At 45.3% G+C, this 27,431-nt stretch overlaps 1 protein-coding gene across 1 annotated transcript in view; it reads right to left on the bottom strand.

The window, feature by feature from the left end:
* The window catches only part of CALCRL (calcitonin receptor like receptor), a 496,395-nt gene that overhangs the window by 368,586 nt on the left and 100,378 nt on the right, over window positions 1-27,431 (bottom strand). The window contains exon 2 of the mRNA XM_040439799.1: window positions 14,015-14,105. Within this exon, the coding sequence (XP_040295733.1) occupies window positions 14,015-14,065 (51 nt within the window). The 5' untranslated portion in view covers window positions 14,066-14,105. The remainder of the gene's footprint in view (window positions 1-14,014; window positions 14,106-27,431) is intronic.

The raw sequence follows: 27,431 nt of genomic DNA on the forward strand, positions 1-27,431 counted from the left end.
CCGGCCAAAAAACGTTACGTTCCGGAACTGAAGACATCCTGATGCATCCTGAACGGATTTCACTCCATTGAGAATGCATTAGGATAAAACTGATCAGGATTCTTCCGGCATAGAGCCCCGACGACAAAACTCTATGCCGGAAGAAAAGAACGCAGGTCTGAAAGAGCCCTAAGAACACCAACAAAATGTCTTACATTTATATTTATCCAAGTGACTGAAAAACTAAAATGATATGTTGTATTTCATGTTCAAGAATATTCCACCAACCCAGATTATTGGGCCATTGGAACATGTATTCTAATATTTGCTGATTTCAATGAAAATAAATTTGAAACAAAATAGGAATTACAGCTCCAATACAGCTCCAGTATCTTCAAAATAGGAATTACAGCTCCAGTATCTTCAGAGAGACCCAGAAATATTGAATTCAATTACTGGCATGATCATTGGCCGCAGAGGATGCCGGTAAGAAGCCCGGAAGCGCGCGTTTGAAACAGTGGGAGGCCCACTGGCCATGGCGTCCACTGCATGTGCGAGTGGGCGCCATGTTTACCCATGTTACCGGATTAATATCACTTGTTGAACAATGCAATTTTTGTAGTAATATTTCTTAGAAACACATTGCCAGATGCAGCAATGCGTTCCCTGACACAAATATAACATAATTCTTCCAAAATTTAGAGAATAGCAGAAAGAAAAGGAATAAGCTTACAGAACCTTTTTACCCGTTCTTAGTATAAACCATTAGGAGTGTGATGTTGACTTACATTGACTCTACTGTTTTGCTAAGTCCATCTGGGTAAAAGAATTGTAGTTTGTAAATCAAATATGATTCACTTCCATTTAGTGCTTTCTGTATGTTATAGGGTACACCTCCACTGGGATTTGCTCTACAGGAGTTATTTTATTTCTTCAAACTGCATCTGGATTAAATGTTTGGATATACTGTTCTTCACAAAACTTGACTTTGGATTTAAACAGTGACTGTTGATTTTTTGCCGTAACAGGTGAATGGTTTTGCCAAAATATTGCAATCTGCAGCTTTTTTGCACTCTTTTTTACTTTATAACAGCCCTTGCCTTTTATATTGGCTTTTCAGGGATTGCAATTTTTAAAATTGTCTCCATTCATAACACTCTCCAATACCTCGTAAAAGGTTTTTCTAATAAAACTGCCTGATTGGAGTAGAGAAGGAATATTTTTCCCCTCAAGTGGGGAAAATTGGCTTCTACCTCACAGTTTATTTTTTTGCCTTCCTCTGGATCAACTTGCAGGATAAAAGGCCAAACTGGATGGACAGATGTCTTTTTTCAGCCTTATAAACTATGTTACTATATTACCTGTTTGCTAGTATTTAAAGGTGACCTAAACCTTTGCTGAAACCACAAAAGGGCAGCATAGCTTCTCAGAGTGCTCTGCAACTTTGTGTTTTGTCATCTCTGCTCAGCTTTCCTGGCATGTAGAGTACGGATCCATACCCCACACGTTGGAAAAGCAGAGCATAGCTTATGAAACCTGAAGATGCACCTTCATGGTTTCAGCAATAAATGATAAAAAGAAAGCATATAAAAACACTAAAACAGGAGGGTAGCATGGAAGCACTGAAAAACTATAAGGAAAAAAACAGAACATGTAAAAAACAAATAAAAGCGGCCAAACTAGAGACCGAGAGATTAATTGCCAAAGAGAGTAAAACTAACCCTAAAATGTTCTTCAATTATATAAATGTTAAAAAGTATAAATCTGAAGGTGTCGGCCCTTTAAAGAGTAATGAGGGGGGATTCGCAGAGAGCGACGAGGAGAAAGCAAAGCTGTTAAATATTTTTTTCTCCAATGTATTCACTGAGGAATATAAACTGTCAGATGAAATGCTGAATGTTGAAATAAATTCCCCATTAAAAGTGTCCTGTCTGACCCAGGAAGAAGTACAACAGCGACTTAAAAAGATCAAAATAGACAAATCGCCAGGACCGGATGGCATACACCCCCGTATCCTAAGGGAATTAAGTAATGTCATAGCCAGACCCTTATTTCTGATATTTGCGGACTCTATACTGACAGGGAATGTCCCACAGGATTGGCGCATGGCAAATGTGGTGCCAATATTCAAAAAGGGTCCAAAAACAGAGCCTGGAAACTATAGGCCGGTAAGTTTAACATCTGTTGTGGGTAAACTGTTTGAAGGTTTTCTGAGAGATGCTATGTTAGAGCATCTTAACGGAAATAAGCAAATAACGCCATATCAGCATGGATTCGTGAGGGATCGGTCATGTCAAACTAATTTAATCAGTTTCTATGAGGAGGTAAGTTCTAGACTTGACAACGGCGAATCAATGGATGTCGTGTATCTGGACTTCTCCAAAGCATTTGACACTGTACCACATAAAAGGTTAGTATATAAAATGAGAATGCTCGGACTGGGAGAAAACGTCTGTAAGTGGGTAAGTAACTGGCTCAATGATAGAAAACAGAGGGTGGTTATTAACGTACATACTCAGATTGGGTCACTGTCACTAGTGGAGTACCTCAGGGGTCAGTATTGGGCCCTATTCTCTTCAATATATTTATTAATGATCTTGTAGAAGGCTTGCATAGTAAAATATAAATTTTCGCAGATGACACTAAATTGTGTAAAGTAATTTACACTGAAGAGGACAGTATACTACTACAGAGGGATCTGGATAGATTGCAGGCTTGGGCAGATAAGTGGCAGATGAGGTTTAACACTGACAAATGCAAAGTTATGCACATGGGAAGGAATAATGCAAGTCACCCGTACATACTAAATGGTAAAACACTCGGTAACACTGACATGGAAAAGGACCTAGGAATTTTAATAAACAGCAAACTAAGCTGCAAAAAACAGTGTCAGGCAGCTGCTGCCAAGGCCAATAAGATAATGGGTTGCATCAAAAGGGGCATAGATGCCCGTGATGAGAACATATTCCTACTACCGTACTTTACAAATCATTAGTCAGACCACACATGGAGTACTGTGTACAGTTCTGGGCTCCAGTGAACAAGGCAGACATAGTAGAGCTGGAGAGGGTCCAGAGGAGGGCAACTAAAGTAATAACTGGAATGGGGCAACTACAGTACCCTGAAAGATTATCAAAATTAGGGTTATTCACGTTAGAAAAAAGACGACTGAGGGGAGATCTAATTACTATGTATAAATATATCAGGGGGCAGTACAGAGATCTATCCCATCATCTATTTATCCCCAGGACTGTGACTGTGACGAGGGGACATCCTCTGCGTCTGGAGGAAAGAAGGTTTGTACACAAACATAGAAAAGGATTCTTTACGGTAAGAGCAGTGAGACTATGGAACTCTCTGCCTGAGGAGGTGGTGATGGTGAGTACAATAAAAGAGTTCAAGAGGGGCCTGGATGTATTTCTGGAGCGTAATAATATTACAGGCTATAGCTACTAGAGAGGGGTCGTTGATCCAGGGAGTTATTCTGATTGCCTGATTGGAGTCGGGAAGGAATTTTTTATTCCCCTAAAGTGAGGAAAATTGGCTTCTACCTCACAGGGTTTTTTGCCTTCCTCTGGATCAACTTGCAGGAAGACAGGCCAAACTGGATGGACAAATGTCTTTTTTCGGCCTTATGTACTATGTTACTATGTTTAGGTTCAAGAAACGTTGCTTCCTTATTTTCCTCTTTCAGACAGTCATCTGGACTAGAAGAGTTTTTTCTGCAATGCATTTTCCAAAAAGTATCTTTGGATAACCTTTTTCTAAAAATCTTTTATCAAGTCATTTTGTTTGAGTCTTGTAGTCTGCTATATGCACACTGTAAATTGGCTGAAGATAATATTTCATTTCATTTATTGTAATGGGCACTTTGAAAATTCAACCTTTTTTAAATGAGTTCTGTTGGTAACCTCATTCTTTTCATGGTGCCCCACCTTTAAATCTAAGTTAGAAAAGGTACTGGCTCTCCTCAAAGAGGAAAGGTCGCCTCTCCTGTTTTAGTAACTAGACGTATTACCCATGTAACAACAATTCTGGAGCATCTACTCTTGAGTCTGTGTTGTGCCATTCTAGTATTATTCCTGCTAGAAGTTTACAAATAAATTGCAGTCTGCAGTAAAGGTACTGTTGAGTGTTACCAGTAGCTGGTGTGTCTGACTCTGTCCAATCGGTGCTGCTAGTGACAGACTTGCAGGGACACATCCCTGACTGGTAATACCAGGGCTTTTTTTCTCAGAGAAAAGGTGGTGGAACTCACCCCCCCTCCCCTGGCCACGCCCCTACCCAACCCTAGGACCGCCCCCTACCCGCCCCCTACCCACCCCTAGGACCGCCCCCTCTACCCAACCCTAGGACCGCAAGTAAAATTTGGGGGGGGGGCTATAAAAGTCCAGCCCAGCAAAGAAACCCCCCAGATGGGGATGGCACTGGATCTGGGGATGGCACTGTTAATGGGGGGATCTGAGGATGGCACTGTTATGGGGTGGAGGATCTGGGGATGGCATCCACAGATCCCCCATCCTATAACAGTGCCATCCACAGACCCCCCCCCCGTCCTATAACAGTGCCATCCACAGACCCCCCCACCCCATAACAGTGCCATCCACAGACCCCCCCCACCCCATAACAGTGCCATCCACAGACCCCCCCTCCCCATAACAGTGCCATCCACAGACCCCCCCACCCCATAACAGTGCCATCCACAGACCCCCCCCACCCCATAACAGTGCCATCCACACCCCCCCCCACCCCATAACAGTGCCATCCACAAACCCCCCCACCCCATAACAGTGCCATCCACAGACCCCCCCACCCCATAACAGTGCCATCCAGAGACCCCCCCACCCCATAACAGTGCCATCCACAAACCCCCCCACCCCATAACAGTGCCATCCACAGACACCCCCACCCCATAACAGTGCCATCGATAGACCCCCCCCACCCCATAACAGTGCCATCCACAGACCCCCCCCACCCCATAACAGTGCCATCTACAGACCCCCCCACCCCATAACAGTGCCATCCACAGACCCCCCCACCCCATAACAGTGCCATCCATAGACCCCCCCCACCCCATAACAGTGCCATCCACAGACCCCCCCCCCCCATAACAGTGCCATCCACAGACCCCCCCCCATCCCATAACAGTGCCATCCACAGACCCCCCCCCCATCCCATAACAGTGCCATCCACAGACCCCCCCCCATCCCATAACAGTGTCATCCACAGACCCCCCCCCCCCCACCCCATAACAGTGTCATCCACAGACCCCCCATTGCCGCTCCAGTACAGTTATACAATGTGTAATTAAATGAATAATGATTCCTGCTGCCCCTCAGTAGTATAACATTCAATGTATTTGTACTCACAGCCGGCTACTGACATCGTAATGCAGGCAGGCCGGGCAGACGAGCGGCAGCGTCACTGACTGACGTCACGTGAGTGCGCCGCCTACTTTATGAATGAAGCAGGCGGCCCAGGCAGGTGACGTCAGTCAGTGACGCTGCCGCTCGTCTGCCCGGCCGGCCTGGATTACGATGTCAGTAGCCGGCTGTGAGTACAATACATTGAATGTTATACTACTGAGGGGCAGCAGGAATCATTATTCATTTAATTAAACATTTTATAAGTCTCTACTGGAGCTGCGGGGCCGGAGCACAGTGAACGCACCGGCCCCCAGCTCCTCCTCCCAGTCCCTCCCCGCTGATACATCGCAGGCTGCGATGTCAAAAGGTGGCAGAACGCCGTTCCGGTGCGTTCCGCCAGAAAAAAAGCCCTGGGTAATACCCACTTGTTCCTTTACTGCAAGCTGCTGCCAATTTATTCATAAACTTCTAATAGAAATAACAGAGGAATGTCACTACATAAAGCCGTAAGAAAATATGCTGCAGAACTGTAGTTATATAGGGAAAGCAAGTAGTTACTACAACAGCCATTTCTGGAGAGGCGACAGGTCCTCTTTAAAGGTGTTTTCCAGTCTCTTGATACTAATGACCTATTTTCAGGCTATCAGATTAGTGAGAGTCCAATACGGACAGTGATAAGCTGCTTTAGTCAGTCACTGACTCCAGAGAAAAAATGCCAGAAACCAGATGCTCCATCATCTGTGTAGTGGCTGTACTGGTATATTGCATCTCAGCTCCAAGTGGCCTTGGGAGGCTCCCAGGCCTGCCATGGTAATCTTCCAATTAGGCCCGACTATGGCAAGGCTTAATAGGAAAACGAGACTGCACCACAGACTACAATACTATATTATAAGGAATCAAATGATCACATGTTCAATTACCATGTTAAAAAAAAAAAAAAAATATATATATATATATATATATATATATATATACACACACACTCACCTAAAGAATTATTAGGAACACCTGTTCTATTTCTCATTAATGCAATTATCTAGTCAACCAATCACATGGCAGTTGCTTCAATGCATTTAGGGGTGTGGTCCTGGTCAAGACAATCTCTGAACTCCAAACTGAATGTCAGAATGGGAAAGAAAGGTGATTTAAGCAATTTTGAGCGTGGCATGGTTGTTGGTGCCAGAAGGGCCGGTCTGAGTATTTCACAATCTGCTCAGTTACTGGGATTTTCACGCACAACCATTTCTAGGGTTTACAAAGAATGGTGTGAAAAGGGAAAAACATCCAGTATGCGGCAGTCCTGTGGGCAAAAATGCCTTGTGGATGCTAGAGGTCAGAGGAGAATGGGCCGACTGATTCAAGCTGATAGAAGAGCAACGTTGACTGAAATAACCACTCGTTACAACCGAGGTATGCAGCAAAGCATTTGTGAAGCCACAACACGCACAACCTTGAGGCGGATGGGCTACAACAGCAGAAGACCCCACCGGGTACCACTCATCTCCACTACAAATAGGAAAAAGAGGCTACAATTTGCACGAGCTCACCAAAATTGGACTGTTGAAGACTGGAAAAATGTTGCCTGGTCTGATGAGTCTCTATTTCTGTTGAGACATTCAAATGGTAGAGTCTGAATTTGGCGTAAACAGAATGAGAACATGTATCCATCCTCTGATGGCTACTTCCAGCAGGATAATGCACCATGTCACAAAGCTCGAATCATTTCAAATTGGTTTCTTGAACATGACAATGAGTTCACTATACTAAAATGGCCCCCACAGTCACCAGATCTCAACCCAATAGAGCATCTTTGGGATGTGGTGGAACGGGAGCTTCGTGCCCTGGATGTGCATCCCTCAAATCTCCATCAACTGCAAGATGCTATCCTATCAATATGGCCCAACATTTCTAAAGAATGCTATCAGCACCTTGTTGAATCAATGCCACGTAGAATTAAGGCAGTTCTGAAGGCAAAAGGGGGTCCAACACCGTATTAGTATGGTGTTCCTAATAATTCTTTAGGTGAGTATATATATATATATATATATATATATATATATATAAATAAAGTATTAATGAAAATCACTAGCCTTTCCTAATTTAATATATAAACATGAATATACAAAAAAATAATATTTGAATGTGCCATGTAATAATTGATCAGAAAGTAGTATGTACCCCAATATGGGACCAACAGAAATTCGTCCTGAAAAAAAAACCCCAAAAAAAAAAACACATAGCTCTGTTTGAAGATCACAGTTTGAAATATGAAAATGTATGGTTGTCAGAAAATGGCAACACAATTTTTTTTTTTTTTATGCAATGAAGCATATGAAAAACTATGCCAAAACTATACAACGCTGCAGTTTTTGTCCGGCCGCCTCTCAGCATGTTTGTCGTGTTGCGGTCGCATCTCCCAACAGTCCCCATTTTAGTGAATGTGGCTGGACTGGACTTCAGGCAGCACGCAAATGCAAGCGTTAGTATGGATCCGGCAGGCTGTTCCCCTGCCGGGCAAGTCTAACGCTAATGTGAAAAAAGCCTTAGTCACATTATGACCACCAGCTAATATGATTGTGCAGCACGGACGGACAGCAGCTAGACTGGCTGGAAGTAACGGAATAAGGTTCTGGTAGGTTGTCACAGGTTTCTGGAGCCACACTAACTGCAGTGCATCCAACACCTGCTAAAGGCTGCGTGGGGAGGATCCATACAGCAAATACAATGATCAAAGTGGTCCCACAGATGTTCAATTGGGTTCAAGTCTAGGAAAATAGGGGGCCAGGGTACTACAGGGTGGGCCATTTATATGGATACACCTTAATAAAATGGGAATGGTTGGTGATATTAACTTCCTGTTTGTGGCACATTAGTATATGTGAGGGGGAAAACTTTTCAAGATGGGTGGTGACCATGGTGGCCATTTTGAAGTCGGCCATTTTGAATCCAACTTTTGTTTTTTCAATAGGAAGAGGGTCACATCAAACTTATTGGGAATTTCACAAGAAAAACAATGGTGTGCTTGGCTTTAACGTAACTTTATTCTTTCATGAGTTATTTACAAGTTTCTGACCACTTATAAAATGTGTTCAATGTGCTGCCCATTGTGTTGGATTGTCAATGCAACCCTCTTCTCCCACTCTTCACACACTGATAGCAACACCGCAAGAGAAATGCTAGCACAGGCTTCCAGTATCCGTAGTTTCAGGTGCTGCACATCTCGTATCTTCACAGCATAGACAATTGCCTTCAGATGACCCCAAAGATAAAAGTCTAAGGAGGTCAGATCGGGAGACCTTGGGGGCCATTCAACTGGCCCACGACGACCAATCCACTTTCCAGGAAACTGTTCATCTAGGAATGCTCGGACCTGACACCCATAATGTGGTGGTGCACCATCTTGCTGGGTGTCAGGTCACCATTGTTTTTCTTGAGAAATTCCTAATAAGTTTGATGTGTCACATGACCCTCTTCCTATTGAAAAAACAAAAGTTGGATTCAAAATGGCCGCCATGGTAACCACCCATCTTGAAAAGTTTCCCCCCTCACATATACTAATGTGCCACAAACAGGAAGTTAATATCACCAACCATTACCATTTTATTAAGGTGTATCCATATAAATGGCCCACCCTGTACTTTGAAGTCTTGGTCATGCTCCTCCAACCAGTGTCAGAAATTACTTGCCATGTGACATATCGCATTGTCTTCCTAGGAGATCCCAGCCACCCCAGGGACGATAATCAGCATGTATGAGTGTTCGTGATCTGCAAGGATGGATTAATACCCAAATTGGTTTAGAGTGCATTCCACGTGGATGAATGGGTCCAATGAATGTCACAAAAACATTCCCCTGACCATAATGATGCCACCACAAGCTTGTGTTCTTCGAGCAATGGTTGCAGGATGTTTCTTCTCAGATGAGACGCCTGACACTTCAACATCAATCCGTTCGATGAAGAACAATAAGGGACTCATCTGAAAATGCAAACCCTTTGCAAAACAGCAGAGGTCCAATTCTGATACTGCCGCAAAAATTGAAGCCTTTTCTGCAGGATTTTTCTGGTTGGGTTCCAAGGTACCACTTGAAACCGAACCCGAGTTTGGGAAATGCTTTTTTACAGTATAAATCAATTTCTGAAGTTATTATGCGAAGTCTCGCGAGACTTCGCAAAGTAATAACTTCGGCTCATAGGAGCCAATACATTCTAATCCTGTACGGAGCCCTGGCTCCATACAGTATTCAAACGAAGTTTTATGCGAATCGACTTCGGATGTTTCATCCGCTGCCGTATCCCACACTGTCTTCTTCTTTGTATCCACTGTGCCTGGAGGAAAAAGCTTGGCTGCACCGGATCCTTGTGATCCACTACAGGCCCATATTGGGTGTTGTGCTCCAAGCACGATTTTCCCAGGTATGAAGCTCTAACACAAGGGCTTATCTTGGTTCAAAGAATCCTTCCTATAAAGCACTGCTCTCTTCTACAAGCAAGTTGACAAGCAGGTAATCATGATGAGGAAGCAATGCTCGGAAGAGTGCCACCTCCTCTTCAAACAGATGATCGGCGGGGGTGCCAGCTGTTAGACCACCCCCTATGTGAGAATAATGGCCTATCCTAATGACAGGTCATGAATATTTACTTACTGCAGAACCCCTTTAAAGTAAAAGAATGAAGAGGACATTAAGAAAATTTTATTCTGAGGGCGTTGCCCTGAGCAGACTTGTTCTGTGAGATCTTTTCACAGCCGGGCTGCCTCATACAATTTTATTAGCAACTGCTAGCCCAGTTTACCTGTTTTAATGAGGGGAATGTTTCGCTCAAGGCCCCAAACACCCGGCAAGCCTGCAACTTCCAGCACCAAGGGCAATATTATATCATTTTTGGCAGAGACGGGCCCTCGAAGTGCTGAGGCCTGCCAGGCCTAGAGATGTGTTTTTTCACGCTCATTACTTCCAGATCAAAGAGAAGATTATGTGCTAGGCCCAACGTCAAAGGTAATGTGGACTATTACAGTATGGCCATCCAGCTCCTAACCAAACCAATGTGTCCAGAACTACGCTGGCTAAACTATAAGACCTCCGCCTGCTTCTGGAGATTGCGCATGTGCAAACTTCCATACTCCTGGCTATATCCCTTTCTGATGCAAGTTTGTAAGGACTCATCAGTTTATACCAATAGACCCCTTCCGGACTTACCTGAACTGCTGAGGTCTCTGGAGCTTCCGTCGCTTTCCATCCCAGACTGGCCATTTATGGTACCGCTTCCTCAGAGGCCTATTAGACCGAGATGGCAATTCGCAAACATCGCCCAGTCAGAGCATCAAAATGGCCTGCAATGCCCCCTCAAGGCTAGTTGCAGACTAGCTTCAGAGATCCAGAAGCCTTTTCCAGCAAGGAACAGCCTGCTGGACCTCTGCACACTGCGGCGTTGGCAGGTGGTTTGTAAGGCTCCATCTGACCGCATTCACTATAATGTCTGACCGTAGGAGATCTGGCCAGATGCCAGCAAATATACAGAGAATCGGCCAGAAGAAAACTGCTGCAACTAGCCTTACCTGTTTCAGTCAAAACCTTAACCAGGGAGTGTCACCTGGACACTGTACTGTGCATATTTTTTGTGTCTATACTTAATAGTTAGAGTCTTGGGAACTTGTTTCCACTCTTATTTCTCCTTTTCTTCGCTTTTCTCTTCCTCTTTTCTTATTCTCCCACTTGCCTCCCACCTTTGTTTTAGTAAGTGTATTTCAAGTCTTAGTCTCCAATACTATACCTTTACTAAGATGTCAACAGTTTAGTTTTGCTCCTTGAATGTGTGGGGGTTTAAAACCCCTGAACAAAAATCTCAAATTTTGCATCAAAATGTACTTTTACTGCATGTACTCTTACTGCAAGAAACTCATTTCAGGTCCAATCATGTTTCTGCCATCCATTATAAATATTTTACTCAATGGTTTCACAGCATCAATCTAACTTCTAAATCAAAAGGGGTCAGTGTAGGGTTGCACAAGTCCCTGCCGGCCTCTACTGTTGCTACGCAATCAGATCCTCACAGCAGATATTTTTTTCTGAAGCTCCATGTATGTGAGAAATTGCTCACTGTGGCTAATTTTTATCTCCCCAACAGGATATGGCCCGCGCACTTCGCTCATACCAGGACAAGCTTGTTGGCTTTGCAGATGGTATGTTGATCGTGGCTGGCGATTTCAATCTCACATTGGATAAGGCCCTGTACTTCTCCTCTGTCAGAGTCCCCTACCCTGGATTCCCAACTTTCCTTACTTCGCACTAAAGTCTCTGATATGAGACTAGTTAATGTTTTGTGGGTACTATCTTAGATATTACTCCACAGTACACGACGTGTGTCATATAGACCATTTCCTGGTTAGTCATCATATACTGTTTTGGCACCCCTACTCTGAAATTGGCCCTATGGTGTGGTCGGACAATGCTCTGGTCTTTATCTCCTTGATCCTTCCAGATGCATTGTCTCAGGACTGGACCTGGTAGCTTAACCATAATCCCCTTTGAGATACAGTTAGTTTAGCTGCTAATAGGCAAGCCATTTCTGATTTCCTACTTCACCACTCCGCAGACCAGACCCCTTTACCAACCCAATGAGAGGTACTGAAGTGTGTCCTTAGAGAGGTTTTCATACAAACAATGCAAAAATACCCACTTCCCTCAAGGCTAGACTTGATCAAGCATACGCACATCTCAGGGTCTGCACTAAACGTCATATCTACGATTTCTACAAGAAGAGCGGGGTGCCCTGGCCCGATTCTCACATCCTCACCTGCCTAACACTCTTTGTTTCATGGTGAACACTTTCAGGGAGTATTATAAACAATTATACAATCTAAAAGGTCCTCTTGCTGACATGCCCCCTGAAAAATTTCTAACCAGAGTGGACTCTTACATCTCTGATACTGCCATCATCCCTAAATATGGATTTCTCAGAATTCAAGGTACTTATGCCCATTAGGTCTGCTCCCATTGGGAACAGATAGTGGGTGAAGTGCCTACATTCGCCTCATTCTGGAAGTTGGAATTGGACTTGTCCCTTATTGATGCAGATTGGCAAAAAATAAAAATAAAAAATCCATCTCCTGTCTCACAAGATGCCTACAGCATGCGCAGTGCAGAAGAACATCTATAAGATTTTGTCCAGATGTCCACAGACCCTACATTCATTCTACCTTGATGTCTGCTGGCATTGTAACAATGAGGTAGGAAACATGCTGTATATCTGGTCGTGGCATATCTGGCTCATCTATCCAACCTTTTTGGCCAAACATATTTGACATTTACTTTTAGTCTCGGGGAAATGTGTAACACCCTCTCCCCAGACTGCTCTCCTTTCAACCATGCCGAGCTCCTTAAAGGGGGTTATCCAATTTGTAAAACATGCCCCCCAATGCACAGGCCCCTTATACAGATAATACTTACCATGCTCCTCGGCACCCACGTAGCTCCTGCTCCCCGCACAGCCACCGCTGCATCTTCCCACCACACGGATCAAAACATCCAGCGATGGAGGGGGGAGGTGTAGGGTTAGCCTATGGCAGGCCATGACAGGGACGAGCCTCCCTAGCAATGCAGGTGACGCTAGGGAGGCTTGCCCCCGTCACGGCCTGCTATTAGCTTATCAGCCACTAAACTCACCCCCCTTCCTTGGCAGGATGTTTTGATCAAAGTGACGGGGAGATGCAGCAGTGGCCATGCAGGAAGCAGGAGCTATGCGGGTGCCGGGGAACGGGATAAGTATCATCTATATGAGGGGCATGTTTTACATTTTGGATAACCATCCAACACGACCTGCTATGCCCTTTTCTCTCGCACTGTCATGGACGGGTGTTTTTTATTTTATATCATCTTCTGTCCAAAAAATTTATGACCTCAGTAAACCACCCTAAAATAACACTAAAAAAATATTGTTTTTTAATCCCAGCAGTAAGCTGTGAAAGCTCTTACCAATTATATTATGAATTGAAGCATTGTGAAATAAACTCTCCCAAATGCACAGATAATTATTGACACAGACATACAATATAATTTCACATTGCTTTTTGTGTTTTTTATATGCCATGTATCTTATGTATTAGAAGGAATTTTAATGTAACATTTTTAATCTGAATTCAAAATATATTTATATCTGTGGACTAATAACATTCAATAAGATTGCATTCTTTAGCTTGAATCAGAAGAAATGAAATAATGTAAAAATGTGAATAATAGAAACATAATACATGAAATAATAAAAATGGTAATTTAATGAGCAAGACATGAAAAATCACAAGAAGAAATATTGAGTAGAGATGAGTGAATTTCCCAAAATTAGTTTTAGGTCCAATTTGGTCTAATCTACCATCAGATTTGATTTGACCCAAATAAATTCGGCCAAATGCGTAAGTGTCCAAACTTCCATGAAAAGGACTGTATACAACTCCTTTCAAGCATTTTAATGCCAAGACAGCATTAGTAATGTCAAAGGGTGTGAAAAGAAAAGAAGAAAAAACACAAAAGTTTCAGATTCGCAGAAATTCTAATCTTTCGCGAAATTAAGAACTAATTTGATTTGAGTAAAATCAATTCACTTATCTCTAATACTGAGAGTGCTAGAGCTGTGTCTCAACATAATGTGCCATAATATACCACCAGGTCATACTTACGCTTGTTACAATAGCAAGTAACATATGAATTACAAGATGATATTTTCCCATATCTGAGATCTGTCATAGAAGTCAGCTCTTCTCAAATTACCTACAACATAAAAAGATAAACGTTTGAATTAAATAATGTATTTTTAACTACTTAAAAGGTCATCTGTCAGCAGATTTTTACCTATGAAACTGGCTGACCTGTTGCATGTGCGCTTGGCAGCTTAAGGCATCTATGTTGGCCCCAATGTTCATATGTGCCTGCTTTCCTGAGAAAAATGTTTTAAATATATGCAAATGAGATTCTAGGAGCAACGGCGCGGCCTTGCTGTTAGACCTAGAGGCTCAACTCTCTCTGCAACTGCTGAGCTCTCTCCACTATGATTGACAGGGCCAGGGATTGAAAACATCACATCTGGCCCTGTAAATCAAAGTGGAAATGGCACGGCAGTTGCAGAGAAAGCACAGCCTCGTGGTGTAACGGCAATGCCCCTGTTTCTCCTAGAAGCTCATTTGCATATATTAAAACATTTTTCTCAGCAATGAGGGCACATATGAACATGAAGGGGACTTATTCTGAGTGTTTTATACTGATGACTTATCCCCAAGATAGGTCATCAGTACGTGATCCGTAGGGGTAATGTACTCTGATCAGCTATTTGGAGAGGCTGCAGCACTGTGGTGAGTGACGGGCCTCCTCGTAGCTTATCAAACACTGTGCCATACATTGGATAGCAGCTGTGCTTGGTATCGCAGCTCAGTCTCATTTACTTGAATGGGACTGAGCTAAGCTTAGGTCATGGTTAACCTCTGGCACTTCAGCTGTGGTAAAACTACAACTCCCAGGAAGCACACTTGCTTGGCTGTTCTCAGAACTCCATAGAACTGAGTAGAGCATGCTAAAAGTCATAGTTTCGCATAAAAACTGCAGTGCCGGAGGTTAGCCATCACTGGCCTAAAAAGAGTTTGCAGTGCTCTCCAGGGCACAGCAGACTCTTCAAACAGCTGACGGCAGGGGTTGCATTTTTCAGTGCCACCATTTCATTTACCATAGCTTAAACTGAAAAATGAAAGTTCTTTGTAGGTTGAAACTGAAAATGAAAAAATGCATTATAATTTTTTTGTTTTGTTTTTACTGTTCACTGTGAGCTAAAAAATACATGAACTTATTCGGTGGGTAAGTACGATTAAGTCAATATCAAATGTATATGTTGTCTTATCCTTAAACCTAACATTTTGTCTAGAAAAGCTACTCCAGTTTTCCTACTCCACCCTTCTACTTGAGTGAGATTGCAACTTTTTTTGCGACTTAAAAAAAAAAAGTCTAAATGATAACTCAGGACTAAAACTCAGACACAGGCAGTGTTCGACACTGCGCCTGTTCACTATGCTAAACGGAAAGGGTAGGTGGGCTTATAAGCTGCTAGTGACGTGACGGGGGGGGGCAACGGTGCTGCTGGGGGGTATTAGTGGAGGAGAGGCGTGCTTGGGTTCTGTAGGGGAGGGGCCCTGGGCACCTTTGAATGAATATAATGCCCTTATGGGCACCTTAAAGAGGACCTTTCATTACAATAAAAAATCTAAACTAAGTATGCTGACATGGAGAGCGGCACCCAGGGATCTCCCTGCACTTACTATTATCCCTGGGCGCCGCTCCGTTCTCCCGGTATAGGCTCCGGTATCTTCAGATTTTCGGCTCAACCGGGAGGAGCCTGCTCTTGTTCTCCTGGGTGTCTCCTTCTCCTTGGAGTGCTGGAGTGCTGGCCAATCGTAGCACTCAGCTCATAGCCTGGGAGAAAAAGACCTCTCAGGCTATGAGCTGAGCGCTGTGATTGGCCAGCGCTACGGCCTGGGAGAAGATCTGAAGAAAATCTTAAGATACAGGAGCCTATACCGGGAGAACGGAGCGGCACCCAGGGATAATAGTAAGTGCAGGGAGATCCCTGGGCGCCGCTCTCCATGTCTGTATAGTTAGTTTAGATTTTTTTTATCGTAATGAAAGGTCCTCTTTAATACCTCATTAGCATATGAATAAAAGTGGATTTTATGATGATATAAAGCGAGCTCCAAGGAAAAACATGGAAAGAATGTATGAAGTGCTGTAAGGACATACGGTACTTTTGGTTTAATATTGATTATCTAGGTGACAGATTACCCATAATAACTGTGGTGAATCAAGGCTTTTAAGCTTCAACACTCTATTAATTGAAGATCAGGTAGAAGAAGCTCTTACATTTTGAGAACTTTATGTCAATTCTTAGACCAACTCTATAGGTCTACTGAAAATTCTCCATTTTGCTACAAGCATTTGAAAATGCACTCCATAATTCATCTGGTGAGTCTGCAATGGTAAATTCTCTTTCGGTAGTTAAAAAGCACCTCTGGAATACAGCTTTATCAAGGTCATAGTAACATAGTACATAAGGCCAAAAAAAGACATTTGTCCATCCAGTTCGGCCTGTTATCCTGCAAGTTGATCCAGAGGAAGGCAAAAAAAAAAAAAAACTGGCAATCAGACTAACTCCCTGGATCAACGACCCCTCTCTAGTAGCTATAGCCTGTAATATTATTACGCTCCAGAAATACACCCAGGCCCCTCTTGAATTCCTTTATTGTACTCACCATCACCACCTCCTCAGGCAGAGAGTTCCATTTGTTTAACTACCCGTATTTTTCGCCCCATAAGACGCACTTTTTGGAAAATTGCCCCTGCGTCTTATGGGGCGAATGCTGGCATAACTGACTGCGATGTATTAGTGAGGAGGGGCTGTACTAGGCGGGGAGAGCGGCGGGCAGTGCAGGCACTGTACTCTGGCCCGCCGCTCAGTATGTACTGTATTATACCTAGTGTTAATCATAATATCTAAACTGCGCTCCCCCTGCTCCCATCTGTACCGTACTTACTGGTACATGTCCCACTCCGTCTCCTGTAGTAAGCGCTAGCAGGCAGGCCGGGCTGCAGGCGGCCGTAACTCACTGAGGTCACGTGCCTGCTCCGCCTACTTTATGAATGAAGCAGGGGAACAGATGGGGAGCGGATATAGACGTGACGAGTCGCGACAAGGCGACAATGGGCTCCTGCACTGTTACCGCGTATCAATTTATTGATTCTGGATCTCGCCGTCATGTTTGCGTCTGCCCGCCACAAACTTCTACAGCGAGCGAGGAAAGCGGCATTATAAATAGACCGCGGCTTCACGTCCTCGGGCGACAATCTGCTGCGCACAGAACACTGAACAACACGGAGGCCAGGGGATCAGGAAGCGCCAGCACACACAGGGTTAACCAGTGCCACCTGCCAGGAGCGTGACATGTCACCGTGACACCGGACAGACAGGGAGGGAAGGGGGTTAACAGGCAGCGACCGCCCATGTCACTACGTAACTTTATCTACTGGGATCTCAGGTGATACAATGTAACAGAAGTTAAACTCTGCAGGGAAAGTTCCACAAGATGCTACAACGCCATATGTGAGGGAATATACCACAGGTGCGGGATACGGCAATGAGGAAAGGGCATATACAGAATATATTCACCGCGAGATCCTGAGGCTTCATACTGTCCCCAGAGATGGGGGGGGGGAGCTGTGGATGGCATTATGATGGGGGGGGGGCTGTGGATGGCATTATGATGGCGGTGGGGATCTGTGGATGGCATGATGGGGGATCTGTGGATGGGACTGTAATGGGGGGGGGATCTGTGGATGGGACTGTTATGGGGGGATCTGTGGATGACCCATATAGCAGTGTCATCCACAGATCTCCCCCACCATCATAATGCCATCCACAGATCCCCCCCACCATCATAATGCCATCCACAACTCCCCCCATAACAGTGCCATCCACAGATCCCCCACATAACCGTGCCATCCACAGATCCCCCACATAACCGTGCCATCCACAGATCCCCCACATAACCGTGCCATCCACAGTTCCCCCACATAACAGTGCCATCCACAAATCCCCCACCCCATAACAGTGCTTCATCCACAGATCTCCCATAATAGTGTCATGCACAGACCGCCATTAGTTCAAACCCACCAAAAGCACACCTTTTGGTTAAAACATTTTTTTTCTTATTTTCCTCCTCAAAAACCTAGGTGCGTCTTGTGGGCCGGTGCGTCTTATAGGGCGAAAAATACGGTATATGCTCCAATACTGAGTATCAGCAATGACACCAGAATAACTGAAAAATTGTATTAACTTAACGGTAATTTGATTTTACAGAGCCCATGACAGCACCACCGGAGAGAGGAGGATCCGCCCCACAGAGACAGGGCAGGCATACTCCTCCTCTTCAGTGAGTTTTCCAATATATATATATATATATTTTTTTTTGCAACACCCGTGCAGTATAGAAGAACCACCAGGGAGGGAAAACCCAGGGTGCTGTCATGGGCTCTGTAAAATCAAATTACCGGTAAGTAATACAATTTTTTCCTATCGCCCATGACAGCACCACCGGAGATTTACTAGAGTAATCCTTAAGGGTGGGAAGTAAAGAGAAAAACCCCTTTACCAAAGGAAGGATCACCAGAAGAGTTCAAGTCCAACCTATAGTGCCTAAAAAAGGTTAAAGGGGAAGACCAGGTTGCTGCCTCACAAATTTTCTCAATTGGAACAGAAGACCTCTCAGCCCAGGAAGCAGCCACCGCCCTGGTCGAGTGGGCCCTCAGACCCCCCGAACGAGATAACCCCGAGGAAAGGTAGGATAAGGAGATGGCCGACACGACCCACCGAGATATAGAACTCTTTGAGGCAGCAGAACCTTTGTTCCTCCCTTGAAACTGTAGGAAGAGTGAGGAAGATTTCCGCTAGGAAGAAGGAGGACAGATAGGCCAAAAGGGCTCTCTTGACATCTAGACAGTGGAGAGATTCTTCTTCCTCAGAGGAAGGATTTTGACAGAGAGTAGGAAGAACAATCTCCTGAGAGCGGTGGAATTTGGTGGCGACTTTTGGAAGAAAAGCCGGGTCAGGACGGATGATAACTTTGTCCTCTAAAATTAATGTATACGGAGGGTTGATGGAGATGGCTTGGATCTCACCAATCCTCCGAGCAGAAGTCAAGGCTATCAGAACGGATAGCTTTAGGGTAAGGTGCTTAATTGAAATAGATTCAATGGGCTCAAAGGGGGGCCCAGTTAAAGCCTTTAATACCACCTCTAGACTCCAGGGGGGGGGCTTTTGGAGCTACCACTAAGGAAGACCTCTCCACAGCACTAAAAAACCTGGAAACCCAAGGGCTACTAGCTATGTTCTGATTAAAAAGAACCGACAGGGCAGAGACCTGAACTTTCAGGGTACTGACTGATAGACCCATTTCTAGACCTTTCTGGAGAAACTCAAGGATAGAATGCAAAGGAGCAACCATAGGCAGGTTCCTTAACTGGATCTGGGCAAAATCTAAGAACTTGTGCCAAACTCTGCTATAGATCCTTACTGTAACCTCTTTTTTACTTTTTAGCAGGGTAGAAACCAAGGCATTTGAGAACCCTTCCTTTTCTAATAACCACCTCTCAAAATCCAGGCCGTTAATTGTAGGCTGTCTACAGCTGGATGCCTCACTGGTCCCTGGCTCAGAAGGCCCCGGACCGGCGGAAGCACCCAGGGATCGGCAATCGACATGGACCGGAGTCCCGTGAACCAGGACCTCCTGGGCCAGAAGGGAGCAATCAGGATTACTGTGGCGCGCTCTTCCCTGATTTTCCGTAAAACTCTGGGAATCAGGGGAAGAGGAGGAAAGGCATAAGCCAGGCGGAAATTCCACTCCTGTGTCAGGGTGTCTATCCCACAGGGGGATCCCGCTCTGCTTAGGGAATAGAAATTTGTCACCTTCTTGTTTGAATAGGTAGCAAATAAGTCGATTTCGGGGGAACCCCAAAGATCTACTATCCTCTGAAAAACAATGGGGTCTAGGGACCATTCCCCCTGGGACAGGGTATGGCGGCTCAGGAAATCCACCTGTCTGTTTTCTACCCCTCTGATGTGGACTGCCGATATCGAGGTGCATATCCTTTCTGCCAGACTCAGAGTGACATAAGCTTCCTCCATAAGAGCCCTGCATCTTGTCCCTCCCTGCCTGTTCAAATAGGAGACTACAGTCCTGTTGTCTGAAAGGATCCTTAGGTCCTTTCCTTCTATCTTTGGAAGGGAGGCCCCCATCGCAAGGCCGACTGCCATCAACTCTTTCAGGTTGGAGGACTCTGCTTTTTGTTGGGGGTCCCACCGACCCTGGAAGAAAGTTCCCTGAATGTGGGCACCCCACCCCCAAGGGCTTGCATCCGTAGTCAGGCACACTAATCTGCCCATTTTCCACGGGGTCCCCTGGATGAGATTTTCCGTATCCAGCCACCATGATAGCCTCTGTAAGGTTTGGACTGAGACCTTCATTTTTGCGTTTAAGGACCGGTTTTCCTTCCAAGCAGACAGGATCTCCCACTGTAAAGCTCTGGAGTGCAGCTGAGCCCACCTTACTCCCGGAATACAGGATGTGAGGGAGCCGAGGACTGACATTGCTATCCTTATTGAAGTAACCGGTCTCCGGGTTAGATTTCGGATCTTGCTCTGGACAACATTTACCTTGTTTGCAGGTAAAAAGGTTTTCTGGAGAGAAGAGTCCAGTATTAGGCCTAAGAAGGTCTGCCTTCTCGATGGACGGGGTCTTGACTTCTCCTCGTTTATTATCCACCCTAACCTGTTCAGGATAGCCCGGATTTCTGATACCGCCGAGATGCACGCTTCTTCTGTCTGACCTACTATTAAGAAGTTGTCCAGGTAAGGGACGAAGAGAATGTCTTTTTCCCTTATGTGGGCTGCTATTTCCGCCACCAATTTTGCAAACACCCTTGGGGCCATGGAAAGGCCAAAGGGTAGAGCTTGGAACTGGAAATGTTCCAGTTGACCCTTCAACTGGATGGCCACCCTTAGAAACTTCTGGTGCTCTATTGCAATGGGGACGTTGTAGTATGCGTCCTTTAAGTCGCGAACATCCATGAAGCATAAAGGATAAAGAAGATTGATCGTTGAACGTATAGTTTCCATCTTGAATCTCTTGGGCTGAAGGAACTGATTTAATTTTTTTAGATTTATGATGGTTCTGAAAGAACCGTCTGGTTTTTTGACCAAAAAAAGTGGAGAGTAGAATCCTCTGCCTACTTCTTCCTTTAATACTGGGATTAAGACAGATTTTTCTATTAATTTCAACACCTCTGCCTGTATCACTGACTTCCCTATGATTGGAAGGAATCGGGCAGGAGGGGACTGAAGGAATTCCAACCTTAACCCCTTGCCGACGGTATCTAAAACCCACGGACTTAGGGAAATTTTCTTCCACTCTGTTAAGAAGTCCTTCAGTCTGCCCCCAACCGGAATCCTGGCGTCATTGTTGTTCTGGCTTTCTTTTATCTGCGGAGGACTGGTTCTCCTATCCTGTTCCTGGCTACCCCTAAAGGGACGAAAGGACCGACTAAACTTATTTCTGTAAGAGAACGATCCCTGAAACCCAGGAAACCTTACCAACCATATAATAAGAGACCGGGCCGTGCAAGTGGAGGCTATACTAGTCCTAAAAGAGGAAGTTGACGCCTCCCAGGCCCCTTTCAGAAAGGCATCCGCCTTTTTATCCAGTGGGTCTTTCAAGATTCCCGTGTCATCAAATGGTAGGGCCGTTTTCCTGGAGACTTTGGATATGGCCACATCTATCCTAGGTGCCTTATCCCAAGACGCAGAATCTTCCTCCTTAAAAGGATATTTACGCTTAAGACTTTTGGAAATAAATACCCTCCTATTGGGTTTTTTCCACTCTCCCTTTATCAATGCTGATACGTTCTTATGTATTGGAAAGGTACCATGCTGCCTGGACTCCAACCCCCCAAACATAATATCCTGAATTGAGCGGGGTTCCCTCTAGTATCCTCTATGCCCATAGTCGAGCGGATAGCTTTAAGGAGTTTCTCGGTGTCTTCTACCGGAAAACAGGGTCTCCCCCCTATTTCTTCTTCCCCAGACGAGGCCTGCGATGAGATATCAGAGGGACCAAACACTGAAGAAGGGATCTCACCCTCATCTGACGAAGGGGGTTCTCTGGAATACGCTCTCTGTTTAGGCTTTTTGCTGTTTCTGGGTTGCCTGGGATGCATTAATCTCAGAGCGTACCAATGTTTGCAGACATTTGTAAAATGAGGTAGACTCTTCAGCCACCGTCCTATCTATACAGGGCTGGCACATCTTCTTATCCCTGAGAAATATGAATTACACAGGTTGCAGGTCATAATGTAACCACCTAAAGCGACACTCCGTCTAAGCTATAACTAACAGTTATGTTAGACATTTCCATCTTACCACTCAGATGGTAACCCCATACTGCATAACGCACACTCCTTATTTTTCTTCTTTGCCCCCACTTTCTTGGCCTTAGCTGGGGCAGGAAGAACCGTGGGATCTTCAGACCGCTTGCCCTGATGGCTCTCGTCCTCCATTGCCAGATCAGAAGAGACGCCGGCCAACAATCTCGTGCTCCTCTCATAGGCGCTTGTAGATGACGTCACTGCCGGTGTCAGAGGCCGGTCATGTGACTTTAGGAGCGCTCCACGGCCTGCTCACAGCCGGAGCCGCTCCTCTTCCTCCCCCTGGTGGTCAGCGTCCTCTTCCGGCGTAACACATGCCGCCGTCTCCCCTCACACTGACCGCCCCCTCTGGAGCTCAGTTGTGCCTCCGCCTGCCAGCGCCCGCCGTTACTTACCAGGGATCGCAGGTTAGTGGGGAACCACCAGAGGGAAGGATCCAGCATGTCGATCTGCAGGCTTCCCATCAGAGACAGGAAACCACACTGAAGAGGAGGAGTATGCCCGCCCGTTTTATTCTGCAGGTTTCCTGTCTCTGTGGGGCGGATCCTCCTCTCTCCGGTGGTGCTGTCATGGGCGATAGGAAAAAATACTTAATAGTTATAATATTCAGATCCAGTTTCCTGGGGTTTCTGGATACGCATATGCTATTCATCCAAGGCACTTACACAATTCAGAAACTGGTCAACGTCCCTAAACATGGCCATCATGTTCAGAGAGTCTGAATAGGTGTCTTCCAAAAATAAATAAATGAATGAACAGTGTAGAAAATCTCCAGAGGTGGTATCAAATCCATTAAAAGGGATAAAACCAGTGTCACGGACGTACCGAGACATAAGGACATCCCCGCGACAGTGGATGACATCTGTGAGACTGGCAACACGTGCTTTGATCTGATAGGTTTCCTTGTGAATCAATAGGCGTCTGTGTTGTTTCTGATACTGGCCACACCTCTAACCTCCAGGTGCTGCTTTTGTGGTCATTTAAAGAGGACCTTTCATGTTTTTTTTTTTTTATTAGGTGAGATAAATACCTTTACTTGCCTTTGATGCTGCCACCCTGCCAGATTTTTTAAAATGTCGCTCCTTTGCCCCCCCCCCTCCCATAGTTTTTCGGCTCAGTATGCCAATACTGAGCATCGGTACAGGGAGGAGGAGACACCAGGGTTTCTCAATGGGAGTCTCCTTCTCCCGGCGAGAAAAAAAAAGACAAAACTCACCTTCTCCCTGGCTGTGACTCTCTCCACTGTGATTGAGAAACCCTTGCGTCTCCTTCTCCCTGTACCGATGCTCAGTATTAGCATACTGAGCGAGAAAAACTGCAGGGGGGGGGCACAGCGGGGCGCAGGAGCGATATTCAAAAAAATCTGACAGGTTGGCAGCATATGCAGGGGGTACCCTGCAAGTAAAGGTATTTATCTCAATTAATACAAAACTATGAAAGGTCCTCTTTAACTTTTCTTATTTATAGTTGCTTATCCCACAATGCTGTGCGGTTTATAGCTTCAGTGATATCTGTAGGGTCTGCTGATGTTTGGTTCTCGGCTGAGTTCCTGTTGCTGCCATAGCTACTGGAAAGTTAAGTGTTTCCTTTCCCTTTTGCATTTTGTTTTGGTTTATCCGTGTGTTTTTCCCCTGCCCTTTGTTGTAGGCCTGAGGGAGACTCCTGTTCGTCCTTCCTTTCTGGAGGGACAGTTAGTCTCATTCCTGTCACCATTGCCAGGGTCTTAAAGGGTGAGTTAGGACTCTAGGTACTCCTGTGTATGAGCTCACATACCTATTGGGTCTGTTCATACTGAAAGCCAGGACTGTGACTAGGGAATTGACTAGGAGGCGTCCTTCTTTCTTCCCTAGCTTTCAGGTCTTGTTCCTTGTTCCCTCTCCTTCTTCATCCGGTGTGGTGTCTCCCTCCTACACACGGGCGTGACAACCAACTGAAGAATATTTGTCCGGTAGACTATTAGGCTTGAGCTTACATCTGTACTAGAAGTTGTTAAAAGTTATCTTCTATCCACAAGATAGGAATAACTATTAGATTGGTAGGGGTCCTACCAGTGGGTCCCCACTGATCGCTTGAACCTGTACCCCTCAGAGCTCCCTCCCTAAATTAACAGTGAACAGGTCAAGCATACACACTACCACTTCATTCATCTCTATGGGAGTGCCAAAGACAGATGAGTACAGGGCTCAGCTATTTACTGAACTCCCATAGAGATGAATGGGATGGCAGTTTGCATACCTGACCTCTTGCTCCTTTCATTTCAGGGTACCCTTTCTCGTGATCAGTAGGGGTCACAGTAGTAGGATTCCCACTGATTTAATAGTAAACCCCTATCCTGTTGATAATGCCATATTTTTGTGTTATAAGACATACTTTTTTACCCCAAAAATGGCAGTGGGTCTTATTAATAAGCGCTTCCATTATGGAAGCGCTCATTCGTATGTAAAACGTGCAGGGAGCTGTGATTGAAGCACTGCTGTACTCACCGCTCCCTGGCATTCTCCGGGCGCGTGCTACACTGTCTTGACTGCATACATAATATATACACTAAAACTTACACTGTGAGCAGTCAGGTCACAGTGCAGGGCAGGCCCGGGGAAGACCAGGGGGCAATGACGGCAGGAGAGATCACCAGACCTGTAGCAGCAGAGCCGGAGAGGCAAGTTAACTTATTTATTTTAGCTATGATAGGGGTCTGATCTGACTGAGGATCAGACGTGGGGGTCTGATGAAAAAAATATTTTTCAAATTTTCCTCCTCTAAAACCTATGGAGTTTAAACCTGTCTAATCTAAAATTCTGTGCAACTGTGTTCCACTGCAGAAAACATGGAAGCTGTGGAGACCAAATGTCTCTTCATATTTCCTAAGGATGCAGAGTGTATGCTGCTAGTGCTCCACACTCACCTACTCTGCACCCAGATTCAGTCCTTTCATTGTTTCAATTACAGATGTAGTCAAAAGATATAAGTGAGGATTCAGTACTTAAAGGGCTTCTGTCACCCCCCCAAAAGTAATTTTTCATTTTTAGGCTAATTAAAATCCTTATAGTGCGATTATTCAATATATGGTGCTCCTACCTTTTTCTGTGCCTTAGTTTCTTTAAAAACCGCACTTTTATAATATCTTAATTAGCTCGCTACCAGCAAGTAGGGCGGTTACTTGCTGGTAGCCGCCGCATCCTCCTTTCAAAAAAACGCCCCCTCCTCCTGTTGATTGACAGGGCCAGCGAGCGCTCTCCTCCTCCGTCTGACCCTGTCTGCAATTCAAATCCCACGCCTGCGCCTTACGTGTCTTCATCCGGCGCAGGCGCTCTGAGAGAAGAACGCTCGCTTCCTCAGCACTCCCTCAGAGCGCCTGCGCCGATGACGTCACCTCTAAACCCGAAAGAGAAGACGTCATCGGCGCAGGCGCACTGAGGAAGTGCTGAGGAAGCGAGCGTCCTTCTCTCAGAATGAAGACACGTAAGGCGCAGGCGTGGGATTTGAATTGCAGACAGGGCCAGCCGGAGGAGGAGAGCGCTCACTGGCCCTGTTAATCAACAGGAGGAGGGGGCGTTTTTTTGAAAGGAGGATGCGGAGGCTACCAACAAGTAACCGCCCTACTTGCTGGTAGCCAGGTAATTAACATATTATAAAAGTTCGGTTTTTAAAGAAACTAAGGCACAGAAAAAGGTAGGAGCACTATATATTGAATAATCGCACTATAAGGATTTTAATTCGCCTAAAAATGAAAAATTACTTTTGGGGGGGTGACAGAAGCTCTTTAAAGTGTACCTACACTTCCACATAACTTTCTTTAAAACTATTTCAAATGCCCTAAAATAATTTAATTAATCGATTTTACCTTCATCCTGCCAAAATAGGCCCCCAAACATTCATCCAGTTTATAGCTTTGCAGTGTACAAATTCCAGTCATTTGAAGGGGCTGCCCTCTTTCAGGAGAACACTGACAGCACACATGATCCGCCTGCGTAAAGAATCGGCCGTTACTTTCCGAAAAGATTCAGTGGCACCACTCCAGTTCTCCCAGCATGGCTCTGTTTACCCAGCTGCAGCAGTGATGTTAGTTTACAACAAGTGACCACTGCATCCATGTACTGGCCGTTTCAGTGCACTGCCAAGGCCAGTGATTGGCTGCAGCGGTCACACTGTTGACTTGATATCACTGCTGCAGCTGGGTAAACATAGCCCTGACAGGAGAACCAAAGCAACAAAGAGGGAGCTGTCAGATAAGTAATGATCTAATCTTTATAGCAGGCAGATCACTGGACAACCCTTTTTAGAATACGTTAAGGGTCCATTCACAGGGTCCATGACAGGGCCAGCCGGAGGAGGAGAGCGCTCACTGGCCCTGTCAATCAACAGGAGGAGGGGGCGTTTTTTTGAAAGGAGGATGCGGAGGCTACCAACAAGTAACCGCCCTACTTGCTGGTAGCCAGGTAATTAACATATTATAAAAGTTCGGTTTTTAAAGAAACTAAGGCACAGAAAAAGGTAGGAGCACTATATATTGAATAATCGCACTATAAGGATTTTAATTCGCCTAAAAATGAAAAATTACTTTTGGGGGGTGACAGAAGCTCTTTAACCACCTCCGGACCGCCTAACGCAGGATCGCGTTCCGGAGGTGGCAGCGCTGCGCACAGTCACGCATATATGCGTCATCTCGCGAGACGCGAGACTTCCTGTGAACGCGCGCACACAGGCGCGCGCGCTCACAGGAACGGAAGGTAAGAGAGTTGATCTCCAGCCTGCCAGCGGCGATCGTTCGCTGGCAGGCTGGAGATGTGTTTTTTTTAACCCCAAACAGGTATATTAGACACTGTTTTGATAACAGCGTCTAATATACCTGCTACCTGGTCCTCTGGTGGTCCCCTTTGTTTGGATCGACCACCAGAGGACACAGGTAGCTCAGTAAAGTAGCACCAAGCACCACTACACTACACTACACCCCCCCCCCTTAACCCCTTATTAGCCCCTTATTAGCCCCTGATCACCCCATATAGACTCCCTGATCACCCCCCTGTCATTGATTACCCCCCTGTCATTGATCAACCCCCTGTAAAGCTCCATTCAGACGTCCGCATG

Source organism: Bufo bufo, chromosome 7 (assembly GCF_905171765.1).
Source record: "Bufo bufo chromosome 7, aBufBuf1.1, whole genome shotgun sequence".
Taxonomy (NCBI): Eukaryota; Metazoa; Chordata; class Amphibia; order Anura; family Bufonidae; genus Bufo; species Bufo bufo.